Source organism: Astatotilapia calliptera, chromosome 22 (assembly GCF_964374335.1).
Source record: "Astatotilapia calliptera chromosome 22, fAstCal68.1, whole genome shotgun sequence".
Taxonomy (NCBI): domain Eukaryota; kingdom Metazoa; phylum Chordata; class Actinopteri; order Cichliformes; family Cichlidae; genus Astatotilapia; species Astatotilapia calliptera.
Window position 1 is genome coordinate 19,023,833 of NC_137442.1, and position 22,275 is coordinate 19,046,107.

The 22,275-nt window shown below is 42.4% G+C and overlaps 2 protein-coding genes across 3 annotated transcripts; both read right to left on the reverse strand.

Annotated features, from left to right (window-relative positions):
• Positions 1-2,396: 2,396 nt before the first annotated feature.
• On the reverse strand, positions 2,397-8,401 carry zftraf1 (zinc finger TRAF-type and ring finger containing 1). 2 transcript variants are annotated; one of them, XM_026157043.2, is made up of 7 exons: positions 8,007-8,401; positions 7,403-7,752; positions 6,252-6,346; positions 5,432-5,575; positions 4,184-4,395; positions 3,858-4,036; positions 2,397-2,834 (listed from the first exon to the last, which is right to left on the reverse strand). In XM_026157043.2, the coding sequence occupies exons 2-7, from the start codon at positions 7,688-7,690 to the stop codon at positions 2,622-2,624; spliced, it is 1,131 nt and encodes a 376-aa protein (XP_026012828.1). In that variant the 5' UTR covers positions 7,691-7,752; positions 8,007-8,401; the 3' UTR covers positions 2,397-2,621. The 2 variants fall into 2 exon arrangements, with proteins under 2 accessions (XP_026012828.1, XP_026012829.1); XM_026157044.2 differs by having other exon boundaries at positions 7,403-7,737; positions 8,007-8,149.
• A 955-nt stretch (positions 8,402-9,356) lies between these two features.
• On the reverse strand, positions 9,357-17,738 carry dclk3 (doublecortin-like kinase 3). The gene is made up of 7 exons (XM_026157036.2): positions 16,775-17,738; positions 15,457-15,668; positions 14,844-14,975; positions 12,295-13,479; positions 11,063-11,195; positions 10,811-10,978; positions 9,357-10,691 (listed from the first exon to the last, which is right to left on the reverse strand). Exons 1-7 carry the CDS (start codon positions 16,839-16,841, stop codon positions 9,979-9,981), a joined length of 2,610 nt encoding a protein of 869 aa, XP_026012821.2. The 5' UTR covers positions 16,842-17,738; the 3' UTR covers positions 9,357-9,978.
• Positions 17,739-22,275: the final 4,537 nt, after the last annotated feature.

The following is a 22,275-nucleotide window of genomic DNA, read 5'->3' on the forward strand; positions in this document are numbered from 1 at the left end:
CAGTAAATTCTGTCTATTCAGGCCTTACAACAGCTGACTTACTCTTAGAAACCTGTGCAATAAAAAAAAGAGAATAGTGTTCATTTTTACCTTAATCACAGAAGACAAATGTTATCATTTCAGAATGTGGGAAAACAGCAAAATTATTAAAAACAAATACAGATTGTTAATTAAGTAATAAAACGGACAACTACTTATTTCAGCTTTGTAAATAATCGCAGCAAGAGCCCCTCCACTCTATTCAAGTGTCCCAGTAAATCAGTGGCACAGCAGCAGTGCCCTGAATGTGAAGCAGCTAAATGGGATTCAGCTGTCGTTTATTATTTTTACACCCGTGCTTTTCCTGCAGCATCAAGTCAAATAAACAAATCAGAACCCAACTAATTACAGCCCAGAAATCAAACTAGTTTTCACAGACACACAGCACTCCTCTCTTTTTAAGTCTTCAGACAGCTAACATCTCGCTGTGATGTAGCCACTTGCATGCAGGCAATAACTGCCAATGTGTTATTGTTCAGGAGCTGAACAAGCCATTTTGTACTCAAAGTTATTCATATCTCCCCCCCTTCAAATTCAATGAAACATATCCATCATCCACACCGGGCCTTAAAATTAAATTTAGCTTTCATCTCTGCGGTGCTGAATGCATAATTTATACGGGCTGACGCCTTCGCCGAGCCGGGCCTATTTTTTTGCCCCCAACATTCAGACACGCAGAAGCAGGTTCCATGATCTTTAATAAAAGGCACATGTACAGCCATAGTGAGATGAGTGAGTCCACTGGCATAGAGACAAAGCATTAAAACACAGAAATACAGGAAGTAGAGGTCAGGAGGAGAGAGATCTATCTGCTTTACAGTAGAATCTACTTAAGTAACGTTGCTTCGCTTTCCTTCAAGTAAGTCTAACACTAATATGTCACCCTTGTTAGGTAAAACACCACCTCTCTACACACACACACACACAAACACGCACACACACGCACACCATCCATCACCACCTGAAGTCTGACCTTCAGAAAAAGCCTCTTGAGACGGCTGCTGATCTCTGAGCAGATGAATGAAGAAGTCCTGATCGCCCTGAGACTCTCTGAGGCTAACCCTGCTGCACAGATTTGGGGTGCGAGGGGGGGGATCGGGTGTAGAGACAACAGGAACTCACTCATGCTCCTGCTGAATCCCAGCACACACTTATACACTGTTCCTAGAAGTTCCTATGTGTCAGTCAGTTTGTGGTAATTTATTTAAACCCAGTGTGATCTAGTTAAAAAGCAAAGGTTCACCTGATTTATAACACAAACACACAAAAATAACAAAAACAACAAGTTAACACAAAAAAACCCTCCAGAAATGCACAATGAGAACTACACTGATCCTGTGATAATCCATCTACTAGATGACATTTCCTTTTAGAGATGCAAATAACAAATAAAGACGATAATTGACCAAAAATTAACTGACACACTGTGAACCCCTAGGGGACTTTCTTTTTGGGGGGGGGCTTTGAAGGTCTTGTGGTGGTCCTGCCTTGCTAGTAATGTCCTCTAAGCTTATACTGCTCACCTGGAGACACGTTTGCAAATAATCTCACAGTTTGGATCTGTCTACACTCACTCACTCATGTATGCACTACACAGGTGGCCGTTCACACGCTAAAACCCAACTAAAGAAAGAAAAAGTTCAGGGGTACTTAAATACTCGGGGTTAAGAGAAAATTAAAATGGTATTAGTGTTGAAGGTTAAATATAACCCCCAGCTGCAGGAATAAGTCGAAGAACTAAAACACATGCACGCAGCCAGGCCGTCTCTCCTCTTGATGAAATGCAGACCGGGGGGGTGGTGGAGGTGGGATGATGAGCTTCGCGGGGAAACTCAGGTGTACAGTGTGTAGAGGGAGGAGAAAAGACAACACAGACTAACACACACACACTCCTTCACGTGCTCCAGCTCAGCAGAGTCGGTCGCTCTGTTTTCACATTATCACGCGTCTTTGGGACACCTGAACAGGTGAGCAGAGTTGCGGCTGTGCTCCGGGGTCCCTGCCACACAACTCTGTTTCCCTCTCACCCATGCACACACACATGTGCACACAACAGCCACACCTGTTTCGGTTGGTGTGTGTGCTACCTTTGGCTGTGGGTGTCAGGAACTGAAAGGTCATTCACGAACCACAGGTACACACCAACATTTGGGAACTTCCCCCCGCCCCCTCCCGCTCCTCCACTGCTGCCGACATTCCCACCCGTGCCTTCGCAGGCTCCACCCCCGCCATCACAATCTCATATCAATGCCCACCCATCTCTATAGCAACTCACAGCTTTCTCGGGCAAGGGGTCTCACTATCTTTTAAAAGCAAAAGGAGGTATGTGTAATTAGTGGTGTGTGTGTGTGTGTGTGTGTGTGTGTGTGTGTGTGTGTGTGTGTGTGTGTGTGTGTGTGTGTGTGTGTGTGTGTGTGTGGAAGCGTGTACCCTGTGTGAAGGTGTGTGTTCATGTATTTGTTTTTGTGTTAAGAGGTATCAATGGTTCTGCGGTGTCTCTCTTTAATCATCACATCCTCTCTCTGACCCCTCACCCCCACCCCACCCCTGCTCCATCTTCCTCCTCCTTCTCTCGCTCCTCTTTATTTTTGGACTTGGAAGATGAACAGGCGCAGGTTGATGTTTTTGGCAGCCAGCAGTTTGTTGCACTCCACCGAGTCGGAGATGGGCAGCGGGACGTAGTCGGTCTCGTTGGTGTCGTTGCTGAAGGAGTGGTGGTGGATAACCGGCTTGATCCACACATCGTCGTAGGGGCCCTTCAATAGCAGGAAGGAGCACTCCAGGACCGAGTTTACCTGTGGAGACACATCCAGGTTAGAGCAGGGGGCCGGCTCCAGCTCGTGAGCTCAAATTTTACAGTGAAAACTCATCTGAAAATCTCTGAACTTTGATCAGTCGGTTGGCGAGAATAAGCAACTTCAAAGTATCGCTGACATACACATTTATCATCAGAAATGCCCATGGGCTCTTCTATTACCTCAAATTTTCTTCTCCATAACTGAATTCCTCGCCCTCATAATGCAATAACTGGTGGTAATTTTAGATATTGCTGCTTTTTTCACAAAAAAGAGAAAATGTAAAAAAATGACACATAAAAACACTCTTGGTCTGTTCAGGCATGTCTCACTGTAACTGTAAAGGCAGCCATAATGCTGTGAAAATGTGCACATGTGTGGGGAGAAGCCATTTTTTAAGCCTTATTTTATGAGACTGTATGCATGCAATCCCAGTGACCACTGACACTGAAGTTACCGCAGCTTCTCTGTGCATTTAGACAAGGGTCTTGGGGTTGTTAACCTGCCTTATTTCTAACCTTTTGGTTAGTCTCTTCTAACCAAAAGTCTTTTAAAACTAAATAAATGTAGACTTCCCTTGAAGTTTTAAATAACAATCATTGTGTGTACAACCAATCTGCCTAAACCCGTAACGCTCTTTTCTTGGCTCTCATCTTTCAGAAACCATTTGAATTTTCTATGCAGCCCAAAATGGTTGACGAGTTTCAGTAATGTGAAGCGCACATGGTAACGTCTGTGTTCAAACAGAAGTACCTTGAGAATACTCTAATCTACCATGATAAACCAAATATCCCCTTAGCCTCTTCTTCTCTTCTTTCCAAAACTGTTTGAAATTTGTCTCTTGCACAAATGGTACAAGAGTCACGTTAGAGTCATGGTAACAGAGTTGATTATCTGTCTGTAAAGTCAGTTCCAGGACCTTAAGTGTCTCCAAACCTCTCCATTCAAACCACATCAGGCGAAGAGTGAAATCCAGCAAGCGTGAAGAAACCTAAAAATAAAGTAAGTGGGTAGCGAGTGTACCTTGCTCTTGAGGATGAGCTGGAAGGAGAGGGTGCGCTTGCAGGAGAGGTTGGGGTTGCGCTCAGAGTCGTTCACGCGGGCCTTCAGCACCCACGTCTGGTTGAGGACAGTGAAGCGCGGCGTTTCATAGTACAGACGAGTGATGAAGTCATCAGTGCGGTACGGCCTGAACTGTACCTCTGGGTGGATACACAAATGCAGCATGAATTAGAAAGGAGGAGAAAGGCTGTGATGAGGACAAAAACTGAATTACAGGCACAGATATCACCAAACAATTTTATCCTCTTTTTTATTTTTATTTATTTATTTATTTGGGGGGGGGTTACCTGTAAACCCAATCTTCTCGTAACACAGCAGGCTGAAGATGCTGTTGTACAGCTGCATGTCTCTGCGGTGGCTCTGGTCCATCTCTCCCAGTATTCCCATGAGTTCTGTTCCAGTCTTCGTGGGGTGTGAGCACTCACTCTCGTGTGCTGGTAGCTCATGAAAAGGACCCTGCCACGGGCAGCCGATCCTCTTGTACTTACACTGTGTCACCCTGGCAAGATAATGGTGGGGAAACAGCTGAGCGCAAAGGAAGCAAAGGCGTGGGTGTACATAAACGACATCCTTTCCACAGGTCCTTTGTGATAAATGCGTGACACGTGTAGTGATTGGACGTTACAGTCACCAAAGGTATTAATTAATGTGCGCTGGGAACTAAAGAAAATTAATGCTGCACTAAAGATGAGACCCAACCACAAGGAATAAATGCATGTATTCATATTAGCTACATCCTTTATAGCGGTGCTTTTCAGCGAGAACATGTTGACGCGCGCTATTAGTAATGTGAAAGGTACTAGTTAGTCTCTGCAACGAGGCACGCCTAATTGAAGCCATGCTTACATAAGTCAACCTTCTGACTGGAAAGTTTTGGCCTACGCGGACATTTAAAAAGGATTCCCAACAAAAACACCTGTAATCATGCACTGTAATTATGCCGTATTAAACTTCATATCTTAATGAGCAAACGGCCCCGAGGGTACGAGCCAACGTCAGCGCCTCCTCGCGGGAGACCGCCGTCATTTTCTGTGTGACCCGACCAGGGGAAAGAAAAAAAAACAACAAAAAAATAACACCTGGCGAAACGGCAGTCGTCATAGCAACACTCGCACAGATACCAGTATTCTAAGCAGGGTCACCTATCGCTATAGCAACAACCCCATAGGACTTCATAAGGAGCCATGAGTATCACATACAAGATAATGTGCAGTCTGTAATCATGTTAGTGGTTTTTCTCCTCTGGAGTAGCTGCTTCACCACATTAACCCCGTGTGATCCTGCAGCGCGTCAACACACACACACTATCATGCTACTGTCACATGTCCGTATGTTTACTCTCCTGAGCCCACTTCATTTGATGCTTTTGGGGCCTTTTGTAAGAAAAGTGGCTGGAACTCATTTCTCACTTTCTCTGGCTACAAGTGCTGCAAAACTTGGAAAAACTGTCATTCTGTGTGTGTGTGTGTGTGTGTGTGTGTGTGTGTGTGTGTGTGTGTGTGTGTGTGTGTGTGTGTGTGTGTGTGTGTGTGTACCTGTCTTGGCACTCCTCTTTCTGGTGTCTCTCTAAGCTGGAGCGGGGGAACTGTTTTAGGCAGAAGGTACAGTCTGTCGGCAGCTCACTGACAGCCTTCTCCACCGCGAGGTTCCTGCAGCACAGGTTCTTGCTGATCTCACACCTACACAAACAGGGAGAAAAAGCATAAATCACACCTCAGGGCAGGGGTATATTTAAGATTTGAGGTATGTAGAATATACTGACGCAAAGTAAAGCCAAGAGCCACTGAGTACTATGTCTTTTGTTGCCAAGCGTACTATAAGGCTGAGTAAAACTAATTAAGGTGTTTTTGTGTTTGTGCAAAAATTCAGATGTCAGACAAACATGCTTCAATAAACCTAATTAAAAATTCAACCGTGAGAATGTTTCTCTTATAAGAGGCCCAGTGCTAACAAGCAAAAGATGAAATATAAAATATTAAGCAGCAAATGTCGCTGGTTATAGTTTTGTTTAGCATGTTTTCTAAACATTTGGATCTACTCCAGCAGCTTCTTCTCACTATAATGACTGTAGATCCATAATAGCTGGGTACACAGGTGGCACTAAACTTTGTATGAACATTGTCACACATACAGCGATTATTAACATCTATGTTTTCTTTTTTTAAATATTATAAATCCAAATTCTTTTGATCCTCATATATATTATATGTTTGTTTGATCATCTCCCTGCGAATGCGACGTTACATACCCCTTTGCGTTTCTTTCACGAGTCACGTTTAATTTATGTCACCCTTAAGCTTAACTTACCGGTCCCCAAAATCGGGATCCACACTGGCATTTTATTTGCTGGTTTACCTGCAGTTGGGACATGTGGCCTGTTCCTCCTTCAGACGGGAATCAGCCAGAAGGTGGATAAAACAGCCAGCGCACATCAGGTGTCCATTGGTACACTAGTAGGACAAAAACAAGATGCTGACGGGTCAATCAGAAGGTCTGAGGAAAGTGATAAATTATCTTGTGATGTTGTTAAACAGGAAGAAACCTAGAGAATAAATATTGACTTAAATGTGTCAAATATTAATGAAATAACAGATCATATGTTACATGGGTTTATTTAAATAATAAACTGGAACAACTTATAAATATGAAAGAGTGGTCAGTTTAATTTATATTCATATTACAACAAATAATTTAGTGTAAAACCATTCAACACGTTTGCTTAAATGTTTGGTTATTTATAATTTTGGTTAAGTTGTAAAACTGAATTGGCTATATCTGCTGAACAGGCTGTCTGCCTCTTTCTGTGAAATATCTGACAGATTATAACTCAAAGAAGAAACTATACTTCTTTTTACATAAATGATGTCATTTTCTGTGTGAAACTGGGCTTAACAAACCTAGCACAATATATCTGGATGCATGTGCAGAATATTATGTATTGAAAGAACATAGCGTTGTGTTTATATTACCGATAAATGTTAAAGATTAACACTGTGTAGTCAGGCATGTAAATGCAGATGACTACCTGGACAATGATTGACTTAGCAAATGTGCTCCTTTGACATTGACAAGAGAAGTTTGGGGTTATTATGTAGAAATCTGGGGTAAAGATCAAGGAAAGGACAAAAGATTATTCCGATTTAGGTTTTGGGAGTCTTATGAGGGGTTGGGGATGTAGTTTTTCTGTTTCTCTCTTTCTCTCTCTGAGGATAATTCACAGTATTATGTTATAAACTTGAGCCAGTACAGCTGACCACCTGGCCTGGTTGTGTCTGGTCTCTTGGCCTCATGGCTCAATCTGCTGTTGACACTTGGGGCCTTTGTCGGATCCAGTATCACTAAAAATAAATGGAGCTGGCCAACACATTCAACAGGTTGACAGTGGGGATTGAGGGCTGGGGACACATGGGCAACTTCTATTATGAGGTTGAGCTGGTGTGCTGATGTTTGTTTGGGGTTGTGGGGTGGGTGGAGGGGGCCAGATTTGTGATTGACAACATGTTTACCTGGTATACAGACGCCTTGGGCAAGTCTAGGCACACGGTGCAGCACAGCACTGAGTACAGTCTCTCCTCCAGCTTCCCTGCCTCTCCCTCGGGTAATTTCACCCTCTTCTTGGGTGGCTCGTCTGGGTTTGGCTCGGGCCCTTCTCGACGTATCGCGACCTCCTCTTGCATGGCTGCGACCCCAGCGACAGCCTCCACAGCTACCCCCACGGCCCCGACCCCTAGGCCGGCCGAGGAGGAGCCAGGGGCGGCCGCAACGCCTACGTCTCGCTCTTCCAGTGAAGACATGACGGTGGCTTTCTTGAAAAGCCTGTTATGTACCTGCCGCGACCAGGCTGAGCCCGAAATACCTGCAGGTTAGCTCGGAGTTAGCTTACCACCTGTCAAGCTAACGGTCAGCTGACAGCAAGCTAACGTGAGCTATGCTAGCGCTTCGGCAGTCAGGAAGGAATGCAGGCCAACTTATTGTTAACGCGACCCTACATTCACAAACTTGTATCTTAACACGCCAATTAATGAATAATAACGACAGCATGTGCACAATGTAATCACGACTATCTGATAAATTAAATGTCGACTTTTTTGGGGGAGGGGGGTGACTTACAGTTAGGCTAGCAGACTATGCGGCTAGCTACGTTGACAAAAACACAGCAGTCCTCTCCCTCTGCCCAGGCAGAACAAAAACAACCCGGGCTCTCTCAGCTGTTGGTGCCCTCTCTCGACGCCGTTACTCGCAATGACAGCGGCTTACAACACCAGCGGGCCCGGCTCGGCTGCTCCCTGCGTCCCTGCTCCGGTACCGGCTGACTGTCCGCGGGACTCGCGGGACGTGTCGGTGATTAAAGCTGCTGCTGGAGACAGTTCCGTTGGGACTTGTCTCTCTAGCTACACAGCCATCTTTGTTTTTTTGGGGGGTTTTTTTCTCCTGTCCGTCTCCCCCCGACTTCACCCCACACAGCCTTTTACGACTCCAGGTCAATTTCGTTAATACTCAGACAGGTTCTCGATTTAGATTACTAGCAGAGACGCAGATATGAAAGTAAATATTTGTCTGTCTCTGCCAGGGCCTCTTATGCGCCAGTAACTACTATAGCACAGCCGTGAATGGGCTGACAGCGGAATGTTTTGTTGTGGCAGATGACTTGGGGTATTTAAAGAGTTTTTAAAAGCGCATGCGTAGTGTGCACCTGTGGGTCAGCGTATGGCAGGGCTTGAAAGGTGACTAAAACCTGATATGCGACGAAATTAGGGTACTACACCAAAGCACACATGCTCTATATGATTTAAACTGTATATATTATAACACCGTGATAACATATTTACTAATAAGACTGCTGTGTAACAAACAAATAAATATAACTTTTATCAAAACCTTTTGACTAAAATAACCTCGTTTCCGGTACTCTGGTACGCCGACTCGATGTTTATATCCCTGCTGCAATCTATCAAACCGGGTTCATCTGATGTTGCTTATTAAGGATACATAAATTATTCAGCCCTAAACATGTAGTGCTCGAATAACTACCACTACGAAGCCATAAGCATTTATAAGCGTTTGCATGTCCTAGATATTTGTTTGAGGAGCACCGAGGGCTGGGAGGGTTTCATATGTAAAGGATGGGGGTGTTATGCCTGTGCTTTGGCTGCTTTGGGTGGGGTGGGCAGGATGTCAGAAGGTCAGCTGTTTGCAGTCAGGAGGGACAGATCTAACCACTCCCACTGGACACACAGATCTGCCTTATTTGGTCTGTGTGGAATGGCCTGCAGCCCCACTCAGCTATGTACACACACTTTACCCAGTAGCCCTATGTGCTCACCCTGTTAGCGGTGTTGGGCAATCTTCATTACTTACTTGAGCTTACCACATACCCATTTGCCACAGATGGCTGTCTGTCATCACACAGGATCAGTAACATAAACTCAAATTTACAGAAGCTGGTTACACCCAACACACTGTATTGCCAACAGAATTTATTTGGACAAATAATATACAAATGTATGTATATTTTTATTTCATGAGCAGATAACAAACTAATGTTGCTAGATAAATAAGACAGATTTCTAGGAAAGAACATCTAGTATAAAAGTATATCAAGTATAAAAGGAAGCTGGATCAGCTTCAGCTTACAGCTAAAAATAACTACTAAAACCAGTGGCATACATGACCTTTTACTCTCAAAGTTAACCATAATTTGCAGAAGAAAAAGAAAAAATACCAAAAATTGACTAAAAAAATGCATTTTTAATGCACCAGCATGTAAAAAAAATCAGAAACTGCGCTTCACTATTTTCCTTTCCATCCTTCTCTCACAGTATTGCACAGACAGTGCTTTGGTCATTACTTGGTCATTACACAACACGGTGATTAGTTTCTGATTGCAGGATAAATGGATTACATACATTTATGAGATGTATCCAGCCTCATTAATCCGACCATATTCATCCCCAGGAGAGTAAAAATCGCTTCATCTGCAGGCCATTGAAGGATTCAGCTGCCAAGAAATCAACAGTATTGTCCGGAACAATGAAATTAATGACCCTGATCTCATCACACAAATGGGAGATTGACAGTAACATCAGGACAGAGTTGGAGGGTGGGCGATGGTGGTGGCATGTGCGTCTGGTTTGTTATGGTTTTGCGGTGCAGAAGTTAAGTTCTGTTGATGCAGAGAGGAAGCAGGGGTGGAGGATGGGTTGGTTGGAGGTGTAGAACCTGTAGGTGTCTGCATTCTGGTCTGTTTTGCTTGTGTCTTAATCTGTGGTAGAAGTTCAGTTTCAGCTGCTGTGGGGGAATCAAGGTGATTGAATTTAGAGTTCAGCAGCTTTGGACTTGGACACTGTGTTTCTCGTCTATCTGTAGAGGCAGCCTCTGGTTTATGTTGACCAGTCGAAGCCTCTGAGGGTGTGTGCTCTCCGTCCTGTGGGGATAAGTGGCTTGCCTCCACTAGATGTTGCTCTGCTGGTTTGTTCTTATCCTGTCCTCTTCCACTGCTCATTGCTGTTTGTCTCTCATCTTGTCTGCCGAGCTCCTTCAGTGCGTTCTCCTCATTGATGGCGCGTTTTCTTGTTTTGTCTGTCAGTGATTCTGTTGTGTTTGTTTTAGGTGGTTTCTGGACTGTTTCTGGTTTTCCTTCAGTGGCTTCTGTGTCTCTCGGAGTTTTGTCTGTGAGCGCCCTCTGCTTGCAAGTTGAAGCCATTGCTTTCACCCAGGGATGCAGGAGGGTCTGCTCTGCTGTCAGCCTCACGGTGGGGTCCGGCTGAAGGAGAGCTCGGATGAGGCCTCTCGCTTCTGCACACGAGTGCACACAGAGAAAAAACACGCTGTAAATATGTGTGTATACACATATTTGCTTTTACACTTTTACACGAGTACTTTTACTTTTACTTGTACACTTATACTTAACTCACCCTCTGATATGGGGTCCCAGTAGGGGGATGGAAAATTAAGCTGTGCCTGCTTTATTAGCTGGAACAGCTCTACCTGGTCACGATTACGACTGCGAAATGGGGGGAAGCCACACACCAGGATATAGAGAATCACACCCAGAGCCCAAACATCCACTGCTACACCATAACCTGACAGTCAAAAAACAAGTACAACTTTTCAGAATAACAAAACGCAACCCAAATTCAGGCAGAGGAGTCACATAAAGTCCTCACCTGTCTCACAGAGGATCTCTGGGGCTACATATGTGGGTGTGCCACATATGGTGAAGACTGGCTCAGTTACAACCATGGCAAGACCAAAGTCTCCCAGCTTCAGCCTGCAGATGCCAGCAGCGACTTGCTCTATCTGAGAAAGGGAGTAGGTGAAATAAAACACAGACGGAGTGAGCCATGGAGGCAAAGTTGGGTTTGAATTTTTTGAGTCTTTGAGGTCATCAAAATATTTATCCCGTTGACATTTTTGTGCATCTTGGAGTTTAAAAAATAATTGCACTTTCTTACTCTACAGACATTATATATAATACCTGTATGATGATCTGACAGCACACTTGTGTTGATGTGGCTGTTTTGGTTTATGAAGTCAGAGAGTGTGTCAAACTTGAGTGTTGGTGGGAGAAAAATTTGAAGAATAGCTGCTATAATCTAAAGTCATTTTGTGGCGGTTCTCCTTCTAACCTCAGTTTGTGTAGCGTACTACAAAGTTCAGTTCTAGGCTCAGTCTTATCTGCTAGACTTAAGATTACTAGACACATAAAGGATCTCAACTACCATCTGCTTTTAGCAGTGTTTTTTTTTTAAATCTATATTTATCTCTGTTTATTCATTATTATTAAACTGTATCTATTTGCTTTGGGGTTTTGTTTTTTTAATTTTTGTATTCTAACCACAAATCTAGAAAGGTATTAGTTTAACAAATGTTACTTAACATGATGGGCATGCGACAAAACTATGACCGACCTGTTTTGATTTCATAAAAAATATACTTTGTACTTTTATTTGATGTTATGTTTTGCTGTGTGCATGCATGTGTTTTGTTGCAGAAGTATCCTTTCATTTGAGTTATTTTCATTTTGTTTTAGCACGCATGTATTGTGTCACACACTTGCCAACTCATCTATGCACTGCTTTAAACCACTAATATTGACTTATGTTAGGTTTTATGGTGTGGGTGTCTCATTGGTGTAATTATTGATGTTACACAATATGTATGTTGTGAAACATAAATAACATGAGAAGGCAGACTTCTGCTAACTAAGTTAACAAAGTGTTTTTGCCAGGGGCCCAATTGTGTTAATGTTTGTTGTCACCCTCCTTAAGGACCCCTTTTAAGCCAGGGAAAACCCTGAATAGTATTATGTTAAAATGAAAAAAAGATGCTTGATTACCATTTTTTACACACAAGACCTTGAGAACCCAACAATCATTCTCACTACCCTGAAACCCACCAGGAGGTTCTCTGGCTTGAGGTCTCTGTGGACGATGCTCTTGCAGTGGATATAATTCAGAGCTTCACTCACATCTGACACCATCAGTCCTGCCTCTGCCTCTGAAAACTTTCCCCGGTCACTGATGGCCTCAAACAGATCCCCTCCACTCACCAGCTCCATCACCAGATAGGAGTGAGTGTTTGTGTGGTGGTGAGCGAACAGCCGCACTATGCGAGGGTGACGCAGACTCCCCAGGAGACTCAGCTCATTCTGCATCATGTGCTCTCGACCAATCAGTTTGGTCCGCTCTACTATTTTGATGGCGAGGGTTTGACCATTGTCACGACGGCGGCACTCTCGCACCACCGCAAAGTTCCCGTCTCCAACCACACGTCCAAATTCGTAGCATTGCTCAATGTCTGTCAGGGTGACGTCTCTGCCATCGGTGGGGGGGTCAGAGGTTTCTTTATTCTGTGATTCTTTAAGAGCTTCACCAATGTCTGGAGCTGCACTTTGAATATGGCTCTTCTCCTCATCTCTGCTGATTGGTCGAGGAGATGATGGGTTGTTATAGATATCCGGCTTTATTGCCTCCTGCTCTTTTTGCCTCTTTGACACAGGAGGAAGTGGGACCCTCGCTGATAGCACACTGATCGGTTGTGGACTCTGATGTTTAAGTCTTCTCACTAAGCAGTTTTCACAAAGTGCAGGAGATGGTATGTCTGCATTTCTTGGAACCTCTTCATGTTTAAAAGGATCAATCAGAGAAGGCTGATGCACTCTGACTCCTCCCCTCACATTTAGCCTCTGCAGGTGGTTGGGAAGGTGAACAGATTTTCTGCATGAATTCTTTTTATGAAACTTCTGTGTGTCAGAATTATATTTGTCTGCCTCATGTGTGTCTGTATGTTGAGATGTGTGAGTATTAGTATAAGGCTTGGCATGTGTATTTGTGTCTTGGCATGTCTCTTGGTTAGTCCCACTGCTGTCGGTCCCTTCGCTGTACCCACTGTCAGCCTTGGCTGCTTTATCTGGCGGTGGCCTTAGTCTCTTCTCCCAGGCCCGCTGCGCACTTGATCGGTAATGTGAATGTTCTGGAAATAATTCCTCCAAAGCTTCCTGCACACTGCTCAACTCAGGACGAGCCTTACCAAGAGCCAGGAAGGCGACCTCCCCTCGGAAAAAATCACACACACCCTTAACCTGTGATAGACAGAGACAGTGGTGAAAAAAACACACTCACAGACATCAGATCTGCAGCAAAAATTCTATCAATTTCATAAGGCTGCTAAAATATTTATATTTAATATAAAATCATGTTTTTCTTTTTGATCTTTTCCACCTCTTTTAATTTCATGTACTGTGATTATGTGGCTGTAGCAACCTATATTAAAATGCTCTGGCTAATTATAAAAGCAAAGTTAATAGATTTTGTGCAATGATTTATTTGTCTGAGAAATATACTATCAATGTGCATTATTTTGCTCAACATTGTACACAGCAAACTGTGAGGGATGCTTCTCAGATTAAACCTGTGAAAAATGTGCAACTTATTGTGAAAAGAAAACATTGAATATCTTTTATGCTTAGCTAAGTTTATATTGGTTCATTTGTCAGTCAGTTGTGGAGTACAGCAAAGCCTAACACGGTCTTGAAGACCTGGAACCCCTAGTCCCAGTCTTTGTCACTTTTACATACACACCATACTGCTTTATGTCCAAATATGTTTTCTCTGTGTCCAAATCAGACCATTCAAAACATTTTTGAACACAAAAGAAAAAAACAACAACTGTGCACCTTGCACAAATGGGGTTTTATAGTTGCACATTTTCCCCCTCAGTCTGAAAGTCTGAAATATGTGCCAAATATAAATAATATTCATATGAGATGATTTGCAAATCTCAGAGCCTTATACAGTATTTTATTAACAGATCTTTTTTTAATTTGATAGCAGCAACACATCTCAAAAGTTGGAAAACTAAGTGGTACTAAAAAGAAACAGCCAGAGGAATAATTTAGAACTTTAGGTTAATTGTGATCAGGTCAGTAACATGGCTCAACCATCTATAACAAAAAATATTAACAAATTACAGAAGAATTTCAGAACAATGTAAAAACACATCATTATCAAATAGTAAAAATTAACCTAAAAATATAAAAACTTTGAATATCCAAACATCTACAGTGCATAACATCGTCAAAAAATTCAGAGAGAAATTCTGGAAAAATCTCTGTGTGCAAGAGGCAGGGCAAAAAAAAATCTGTGTTGGATGTCTTTGATCTTAAAAAATGGTACATTTTCTGAGTTAAAACATTTTATATATTTTCAATGCTCTACTGTAAATAAATGTTCAGTTTATAAAATATGCAAGTCGTTCCATTCTGTTTTTATTTAAATTTTACACAGTTTCCCAGCTTTTTCAGAATTGAGGTTGGAGTAAATGACCACAAATCTCTACATTGAACTGTATACTGAATGTGTGGGGTGCAGGAGGTTAATAGGGGCGCCTTCTGCACATTTTTGCCTGCTCCTTTTTCAAGATAATCTGGTCATGGTTGGGCCTCACCTCTCGTGCATGAGTTGTGTAAAGACGTGTGACTCTAGCTCTGTGCCAGCGAGGAAATCCCAGTGCCTCTGAGATATCCAACAGCAGTTGCTCAAAGGACACCACACCCCTGCGGTTCAACAATACTGTTACCTTGCAAGCCCAGAGACAAAAATCACTGTTAGGTTAGGAAATTCATCCCATCTAAATTATATTCTTAGAAATTGAAAACATCAAATCATCACTTTTAGAAGGGATTTATAAATCATCAATATTGTCTTTAAAGTGGTTAATAAATCAGGTTGATTCTAAGCTATTAATAAGAATCACTTTTAGAGTGTCCCTTCTTTTCTTCTACTAACACTTCCTTTATCTTATTGGGTCTTCTCTTCATTAGATAAACATCTCCAGTGGACTGTATGAGCACTTCTGATGAAGAGTTGCCATGAATCAAGCCATCATTGTGTTGCATTATTATCAAATAGAAAGCATTAAAGTCACCACAGGGGATTTTTTGATATCGTTTTAATCCAAAAATGGTTGTAATAACATGTCTCATAAATAGTCTGTGAGGCACTAGTAAGATTGTGCCTTATTTTAAAGAGCTACCAAAAACAGTCAACATTTAGCTCACCTTCCGTAGTGTGCTTTGGCTACATGGGCGGACAATGGTGACCAGATGAGGCCGCTCAGCGCTCTCCTCTGCATGCCGGGTGTGGAATAGGGGGAGGAGAGGAGGAGGTGGAGGAAGAAAGTGGGACCTGCGAGCATGTTCTGCAGGATGAGGGTGAATGGGCCAGGGCTGGGGGACCCCAACTGGACGTTTCGACATGGGTACAGAAGGACCTGAAGCAAAGGGAGGGGTAGAGGAACAAACACGGAAACCAAGTTGGATTTATGAATGTGTGCTATAACACTGACTGAAGTTGACATGGCTGGTAGATCTCTTGTAGACTTGTATACAATAGAAACTCATAAGTAACACAACACCCGCTCCTCATCCTGTGAGCCTGTGTGAGTGTGAAAGCAAATCCGGCTGATCAGATTTGAGTGTTTTCCATCCTACAGAGTCCAAAGGCCATTTGAGATTCCTCAAGCACCTTGCCCCGTCGGCTGAATTATTTAGGCTTCCTTAAGTCATGAAAAGCCGTTACAGATATACACACACCCACACCAACAAAAGCTTGTGTGACCTATTTAGGGCTCAGCAAAATCTGCATGATTAATGAATCATTAGAGACCCACACAGCATCTTTGACATTTCACTTTCTGGCAATGCGGTGAGACAGAGAGATGCTATCCATTCAGTCAGCAGAGCTGTGGGTTTTATGTTTTGTTTCCACACAAAGAACAACGGACAAAGACACAAGACTTTACCTTCAACATGAGCAGCCCCCCCCCCCCCCCCCCTCCCCCAAATGTGAGCAAACACACACACACTCAAAAAGCTTTTCAGAGTGGACACAGAAAAACATTCATGTCCCATAAAGAGCCAGCTGTGACCAGTCAAAGAAGACTGAATCAGCCTTTTTTCTGTGTGTGTGTGTGTGTGTGTGTGTGTGTTTTGAGCTTAGGCCATATATATTGTGAGGTTAACTATTTTTCATGCCCTTTGCGGGCTAGCCTTTTTCAAAAGAGCCATTTTAGCATGACGTTATAACACAGGTGTTACTAATCTCATTAATTAAGCCCCAAATATATGAGGATATGAATATCAGAGACCATTAATATCAATTAACATAAAAACGTTTTCTAAAGCTTACCTCGTTTCAGAATGGTTTCTATGAAAAAAAGGGTCTTTAAGATTTTAGTTAAATAATATTTGTATTTTTTTAGTAGCTAAAAGCGAATGTTTCCCACCTACTTTTGTAGTTCAAAGTTTTGGCTGAGACACTCAGTTTTAAATTATTTTAGCTGCACGTAAACTCGATTCAGCCCGACCAAAGACTCACCTGACAATCTTAATTTAGCGTTACGCCCCCCTTCGCATCCATACCGTGCTTTCTGTGAGGGAGTCATGTCTTTCGAAACAATAACATTTAACAAAAAACAAAACAAAAAATACAGCGAATTAAATTAAAACACAAATGATAAAAAATATATTCAAAAACCAGCGACTCTTATTTCCTGCTCGGCTTTATTCCTCCATGAGCTACTGCTGTCATACCGCCTCTTAGCTTTCACGTAAAGTAACGGGATGCTCTGAGAGAGGGCCCTGTAGCTACTGTGGTTGCTATGGATACAGGTCAAGTTGAACGGATGGAGAGGGGAAAACACCGGAAGCTCAGCGAGTTTGACGTCAAAATAAAATACTTTGAATCAGTGAGCATTGTGTTGCATCTAGATGTGTGTGTCTCCCGAACTTGATACTTTTAAAAAAATCCACACATATTTATCACGGCAATTAATTACTCTACTGACATATTAAACAAACTAATAGCTCGAGATGGCTAACGATTGTAGCGGGCGCGTGGCTTTATTTTGAGCATTTTTACCGGAAGTATTCAGTTTTGTCTTCAAGACTTGACACCGAGTATTATTGATTTCTTTGAACAGAGTGGACTGATTCTACAGCATACATCTTTGATGACTTTGAAAAGCAAGAATTGGGTTCACAGGTTTGCATTTATTTTGGAATTTCTCTAATCCAGCGGTTCCCAACCTTTTTTGCGCCACGGACCGGTTTATGCCCGACAATATTTTCATGGACTGGCCTTTAAGGTGTCGCGGATAAATACAACAAAATAAAAGTAGCGAAAAAAAGAAAATTTATTCATAACACACATGAAAAGACCCAGGAAAACCGAGTAAACGATAAAAACGATAACAAAATAACGCTGAAAACCGATGAAAACTCTGAAAACTATACATTTCACACCTGAGCCTCAACTCTCGCGGCCCGGTACCAAACGACTCACGGACCGGTACCGGTCCGAGGCCTGGGGGTTGGGGACCGCTGCTCTAATCCACACAGGCTCAAATATATACATAAACCTCCACATGTCTGTGAAGGTTCTCAGTCATCCAGGTCATCGTAGTCAAAGGAGCTTTCAAAGAAAAGCGTCTGGACTTCTTTAAGTTGCTTGAAACCTCCACATGTATTTGTGGGTTGGGTTGTGTGTGTGTGTGTGTGTGTGTGTGTGTGTGTGTGTGTGTGTGTGTGTGTGTGTGTGTGTGTGTGTGTGTGTGCGCGCGCGCGCCTTAGCAACTTGCACCTAACCTCAGGGGTGAGTTTGGGATCATTAAGGGTTAAAACCCAGACACATTTCTGACAGGCCAACAAAATAGTTAATCTTTTTCAGATTCATATCTTAACCTTAGATTCAGGTCTATATTTTCTCATAAAAAGTCTACCTGTAAGTGATTGTCGCTATTTTATTTATTTCGCAATATTTCCCACAGTCCAGAGACTTTCATGTTTAATTTGATTAAGGTTAAATGGTGATTCTAAATTGGCCAGAGTGTGAATCTCTGCGTTAACCCTGTGATAGATTGGCAACCTGTGCAGAATGTACCGCCTCTTGCCCTATGACAGCTGGGACAGGCTCCAGCTTCAGCCATGACCTTGAACTGGATAAGTGGAAGAAAATGGATGGATAGATAGGATTTGGTTGATCTAGTGGTTAAAAACACAGCATGGGCCTTATTGCTGGTTTAAATCCACATCAGCGGCATTCACTGTGTGCCATTGCGCTCTCTTTTGCCCTTGTTTTCTTACTTTACTCTTTGTATATTTGGATTGACAGTCCTAGAAGATGATGACTTCATGGCTTAGAGGTTTAAAACAGTGAACATGTAAGAGAAGAGCCATGTTTTTTTTAATATCGAGGAGCTATGCTTGAATGTCTTTGCCAGTTTCGTCCTCCATTCATCTTCAAAATTCTCAGAAAAGAGAGAACATGAACTGACTCGTCTGTGCTTAAAGCCAGCTACTGTCCTTGTGAAATCACTTTATGTTTCAACCACAGAATGAGGGAGAAAAATGAATCCCCAAACAAAGCCTTTTATATCACAAAGACTGGAGATATGGTGACAATTCACAGTGACGGAGGGGGAGAGGAGCTGCCAGTCTCAAGGGGGTTACCAGAGTTTCACAGATGGAATTTAACACACATACACAATGAAACACACAGTTTGTAGTTGATCTTTAGATACGCTGCCCCCGCCCCCACCCCCCACACACAACTCTGTCTCCCAGGATACCGTTGATATTGGATCAGGAAGCATCAACTTCTGTTCCGGCTCCTGATCCTGGACGCACCACTGAAACGTAACAGTGCGTGTGTTTTCTCAAAGAGAGGACAAAAGCTCAGATGACTGCTAGGACTATATTTATTATTTATTTTGCCTTTATATCAGGAGGAATACCAGCTTTTTTAATATTTATTGTTATTTTATACACTTTAACTTCAGAGTACTTCAGCAGGGAGCTCAGAAGAGCCGTACCTGGAGCTGAACCAATTTTTTCTATTAAGGGAGAAAGAAGTGGAGACCCTGGAGGGTTAATGTGGATAATTTCTCTGCCATTTGTTGCTAATTTTCGTGAAACTTTGTTAGAAATGTGGGTCACAGGCAAAATAATATCCAGTGCTTCACTTTCTTCATGAGGTTTTGCAGCACGACACTTCCACTGATGCAATCACATTCACATTGATTCAGTCTTTTGGATCGAATCCTTGGCCAGATAATATTAACAAGTTTAAATCAGGGTAAATATCTCAGAGGTGGTAATTTTTGATTTACGTGTTCACATAATTGCACTTCATGTTTCTGACCAGCAGATGTGGCTCCTGTACTCACTATATCTTCCTGCCTGCAGAGAGGACTTGGTTCCATGTGGTTTTCTTGAAAAGGGCTAAGCGATTCCTTGGAAGAGCCATCCAGCTACAGAAACCTGAATCAGCTGTAAGATGCGGTGCTGTGTTTCTCTCTGACTGCTTTTTGCAAAACATACAAATTCCAAAGAAGACGACAGGTTGACTCAGCACTCTGTCCTTGAGTGACTCAGTCTGTTTTTCCTCTTTAAAGCTTGTCGATAGGTACTGGAGGATATGCAGAGTAAATCTAGGATTTTGAGCTTAGGCGTATCAGATGCGGTAAACAAATCAAGTCAGTGCTGGTGCTTTCTAATAAGCTAAAAGCCTTTCAGAGACGAACTTTTGGGTTGGCACGCTTTAAGAAATCTTATTTTAATTATGCTTTCTCTATCTTTTTAACTTACTTTTAAATTAGCCAGGATGCTTCTCTGCATGGACTCTCTGAACCCAGTGGCTAAAAGAGTTGCACTTTATTAGTGTTACTGGTTAGTAACCATTAACGAGAAGCTGCTGTTGCGCATGTCATAACAGGCACCACACACCCTGGATGCCATCTGTTTGGGCTCCACTCATCCAAACATCCATGACATTTAAAAGCTCTGACACAGTCAAAGTCAGGCATCTTTTGACTAACCCAGGCATATGCAAACGTTACTGTCAAAGGAGCCATTTTTCATCTGTATGAACCCCATAATCATATTTAGGTTAAGTATATACTAACTTATCCGTATTATATGTGTAAATATTTTCTTACTATTACCTTTTTGCCATGTGTGAACTCTGCAGCTGCAAAGTTGCATTACAGAAACAACATGTTTTGTGCCGATTATTAAATTATAGAACCAAATCAACAACAGTTGTTTTTCCATTATTTTTTTTTATTATCAACATAACAGAACAATTATGAAGTGGAGGAAAAACAACCCATTAGCATGTTTAGGCCTATTTTGAAAATGGAGTAGCTATAAAGCCACGCAGGCCACTTTGAACCCTACCAGTGTTTGTGCAGATGAATCAGAGTAAAAGTACTCCACTGTGTTCACAAATAAAAAAAATATAAAAGCTTTGAAAATAGAAACATTTAAAAACAGCCTTCAGCTAATCAGGAAGAGCACTGAGTCAATAGTGTTGGTGGAGGAAGCAACATACTGTTAAATTCTTTATTTTCTACAGTGACATCCACAGCAGGACTCCAGATGAGCCATTTGTATACACGCATCCATGTTAACCACCGCTACTAAAGTTCCTCAAAACTACAAAAGTCAGGCACCAGGTCATAAGTGTATGGGGTGACCCACAAAATTCTATTTACCAGTTGAAAGCTGGAGAATAAGTCCTGTGCAAAAACGAAAGAAAAAAATCGTCATTACCACGTTCATATTCATCTGGTTTTTGCCAAAGACTGGAAATGATCACAGACTGGTCACATGAGCCACATGTCCGTGGCTGACTAGTCATGTGATGCCACACATGCCTCAAACTTAGACACAAACCACAAGTGACAGTCGGGTCATTACAGTCTGTCTCTCTCCCTTTCTATCGACACTTTATTAGGTACCCTTTCGTAGCACTGCGTTGGACCCCTTTTCCCTTCAGAACTGCCTTCATTCATGGTAGATTCAACCAGGTGCTGGAAAATCCTCCGAGATTTTGGTCCATTTTTACACGATAGCATCATACAGCTGCTGCAGATTTGTCGGCTGCACATCCGAGATGGAATTTCCCGTTCCGCCTCATCCCAAAGGTGCTCTATTGGATTGAGATCTGGTCAATGTGGAGCTCATTTGAGTATATAGAACTTGTCGTTTTCAGCAAACCATTTTGAGACGATTTGAGATTTGTTATATTGTGTGTTATCCTCCTGCAATCAAACTTTAAAAGGTACAGTGTGATCATAAAGGGATGGAATGGTGAGCAACAATAATCAGGTACCCTGTGGCCCAAAGTGTTCCCAAAATTATCCCCCACACCATCATATCCCCATCAGCAGCCTGAACCATTGATTCAAGGCAGGATGGATCCATGCTTTCATGTTGTTGTTGCAGCAGAAATCAAGACTCATCACACTAGGAAATGTCTTTCCAATCTTCTGCTGTCTACTTTTGGTGAGCCCATATAAATTGCAGCCTCAGTTTCCTGTTCTTAGCTCACTGGAGTGATACCCAGTGCCGTCTTCTGCTGCTGTCCATCTGCTTAAAGGTTTTGCATGTTCTGCATACCTTGGTTGAAACAATTGAACAATGACAAACTTCTTGAATCTTGAATCTCATAAAACATGCCATGCTGAAAGGTGGGTGCACAATAAATAACACGTTTAAAAGTCTGTCGCTCATTCTGCAATCTGAGTCATGCTGATTTATGATGTTCATAATCACCCTGTAATTTTCTATCCTGAGCGCCGCATAGACAAATCAGTGTGAATAAAATTATATAAGCATTGCCGAGAGAGAACCCGACATATGAACACACTACAGAAGGGAGTGGCAATTTCCAGATGTTTATTTAGTTGTATTATTCCCACACTCACATAAAGTTCTATAGAAAAACCCCAAAACACCCTTCTATGCTTGTGAAATTGGTTTTAGCCTTGTAGTTACAGTTGTGGTCAAAAGTTTACATACACTTGTAAAGAATAT

What these genes read in the sequence shown, in the direction of transcription:
- zftraf1 (XM_026157043.2), bottom strand. Translation starts at nt 7,690, where the DNA reads ATGTCTTCACTGGAAGAGCGAGACGTAGGCGTTGCGGCCGCCCCTGGC. An exon ending in AAAGAGGAGTGCCAAGACAG is followed by an intron (nt 4,396 to 5,431) that starts GTACACACACAC and finishes TTATCTTGCCAG; the next exon opens with GGTGACACAGTGTAAGTACA. An exon ending in AGCTCATCCTCAAGAGCAAG is followed by an intron (nt 2,835 to 3,857) that starts GTACACTCGCTA and finishes GTGTCTCCACAG; the next exon opens with GTAAACTCGGTCCTGGAGTG.
- dclk3 (XM_026157036.2), bottom strand. Translation starts at nt 16,841, where the DNA reads ATGACTCCCTCACAGAAAGCACGGTATGGATGCGAAGGGGGGCGTAAC. An exon ending in CGCTAAATTAAGATTGTCAG is followed by an intron (nt 15,669 to 16,774) that starts GTGAGTCTTTGG and finishes CCTTTGCTTCAG; the next exon opens with GTCCTTCTGTACCCATGTCG. An exon ending in GCCAAAGCACACTACGGAAG is followed by an intron (nt 14,976 to 15,456) that starts GTGAGCTAAATG and finishes TGGGCTTGCAAG; the next exon opens with GTAACAGTATTGTTGAACCG.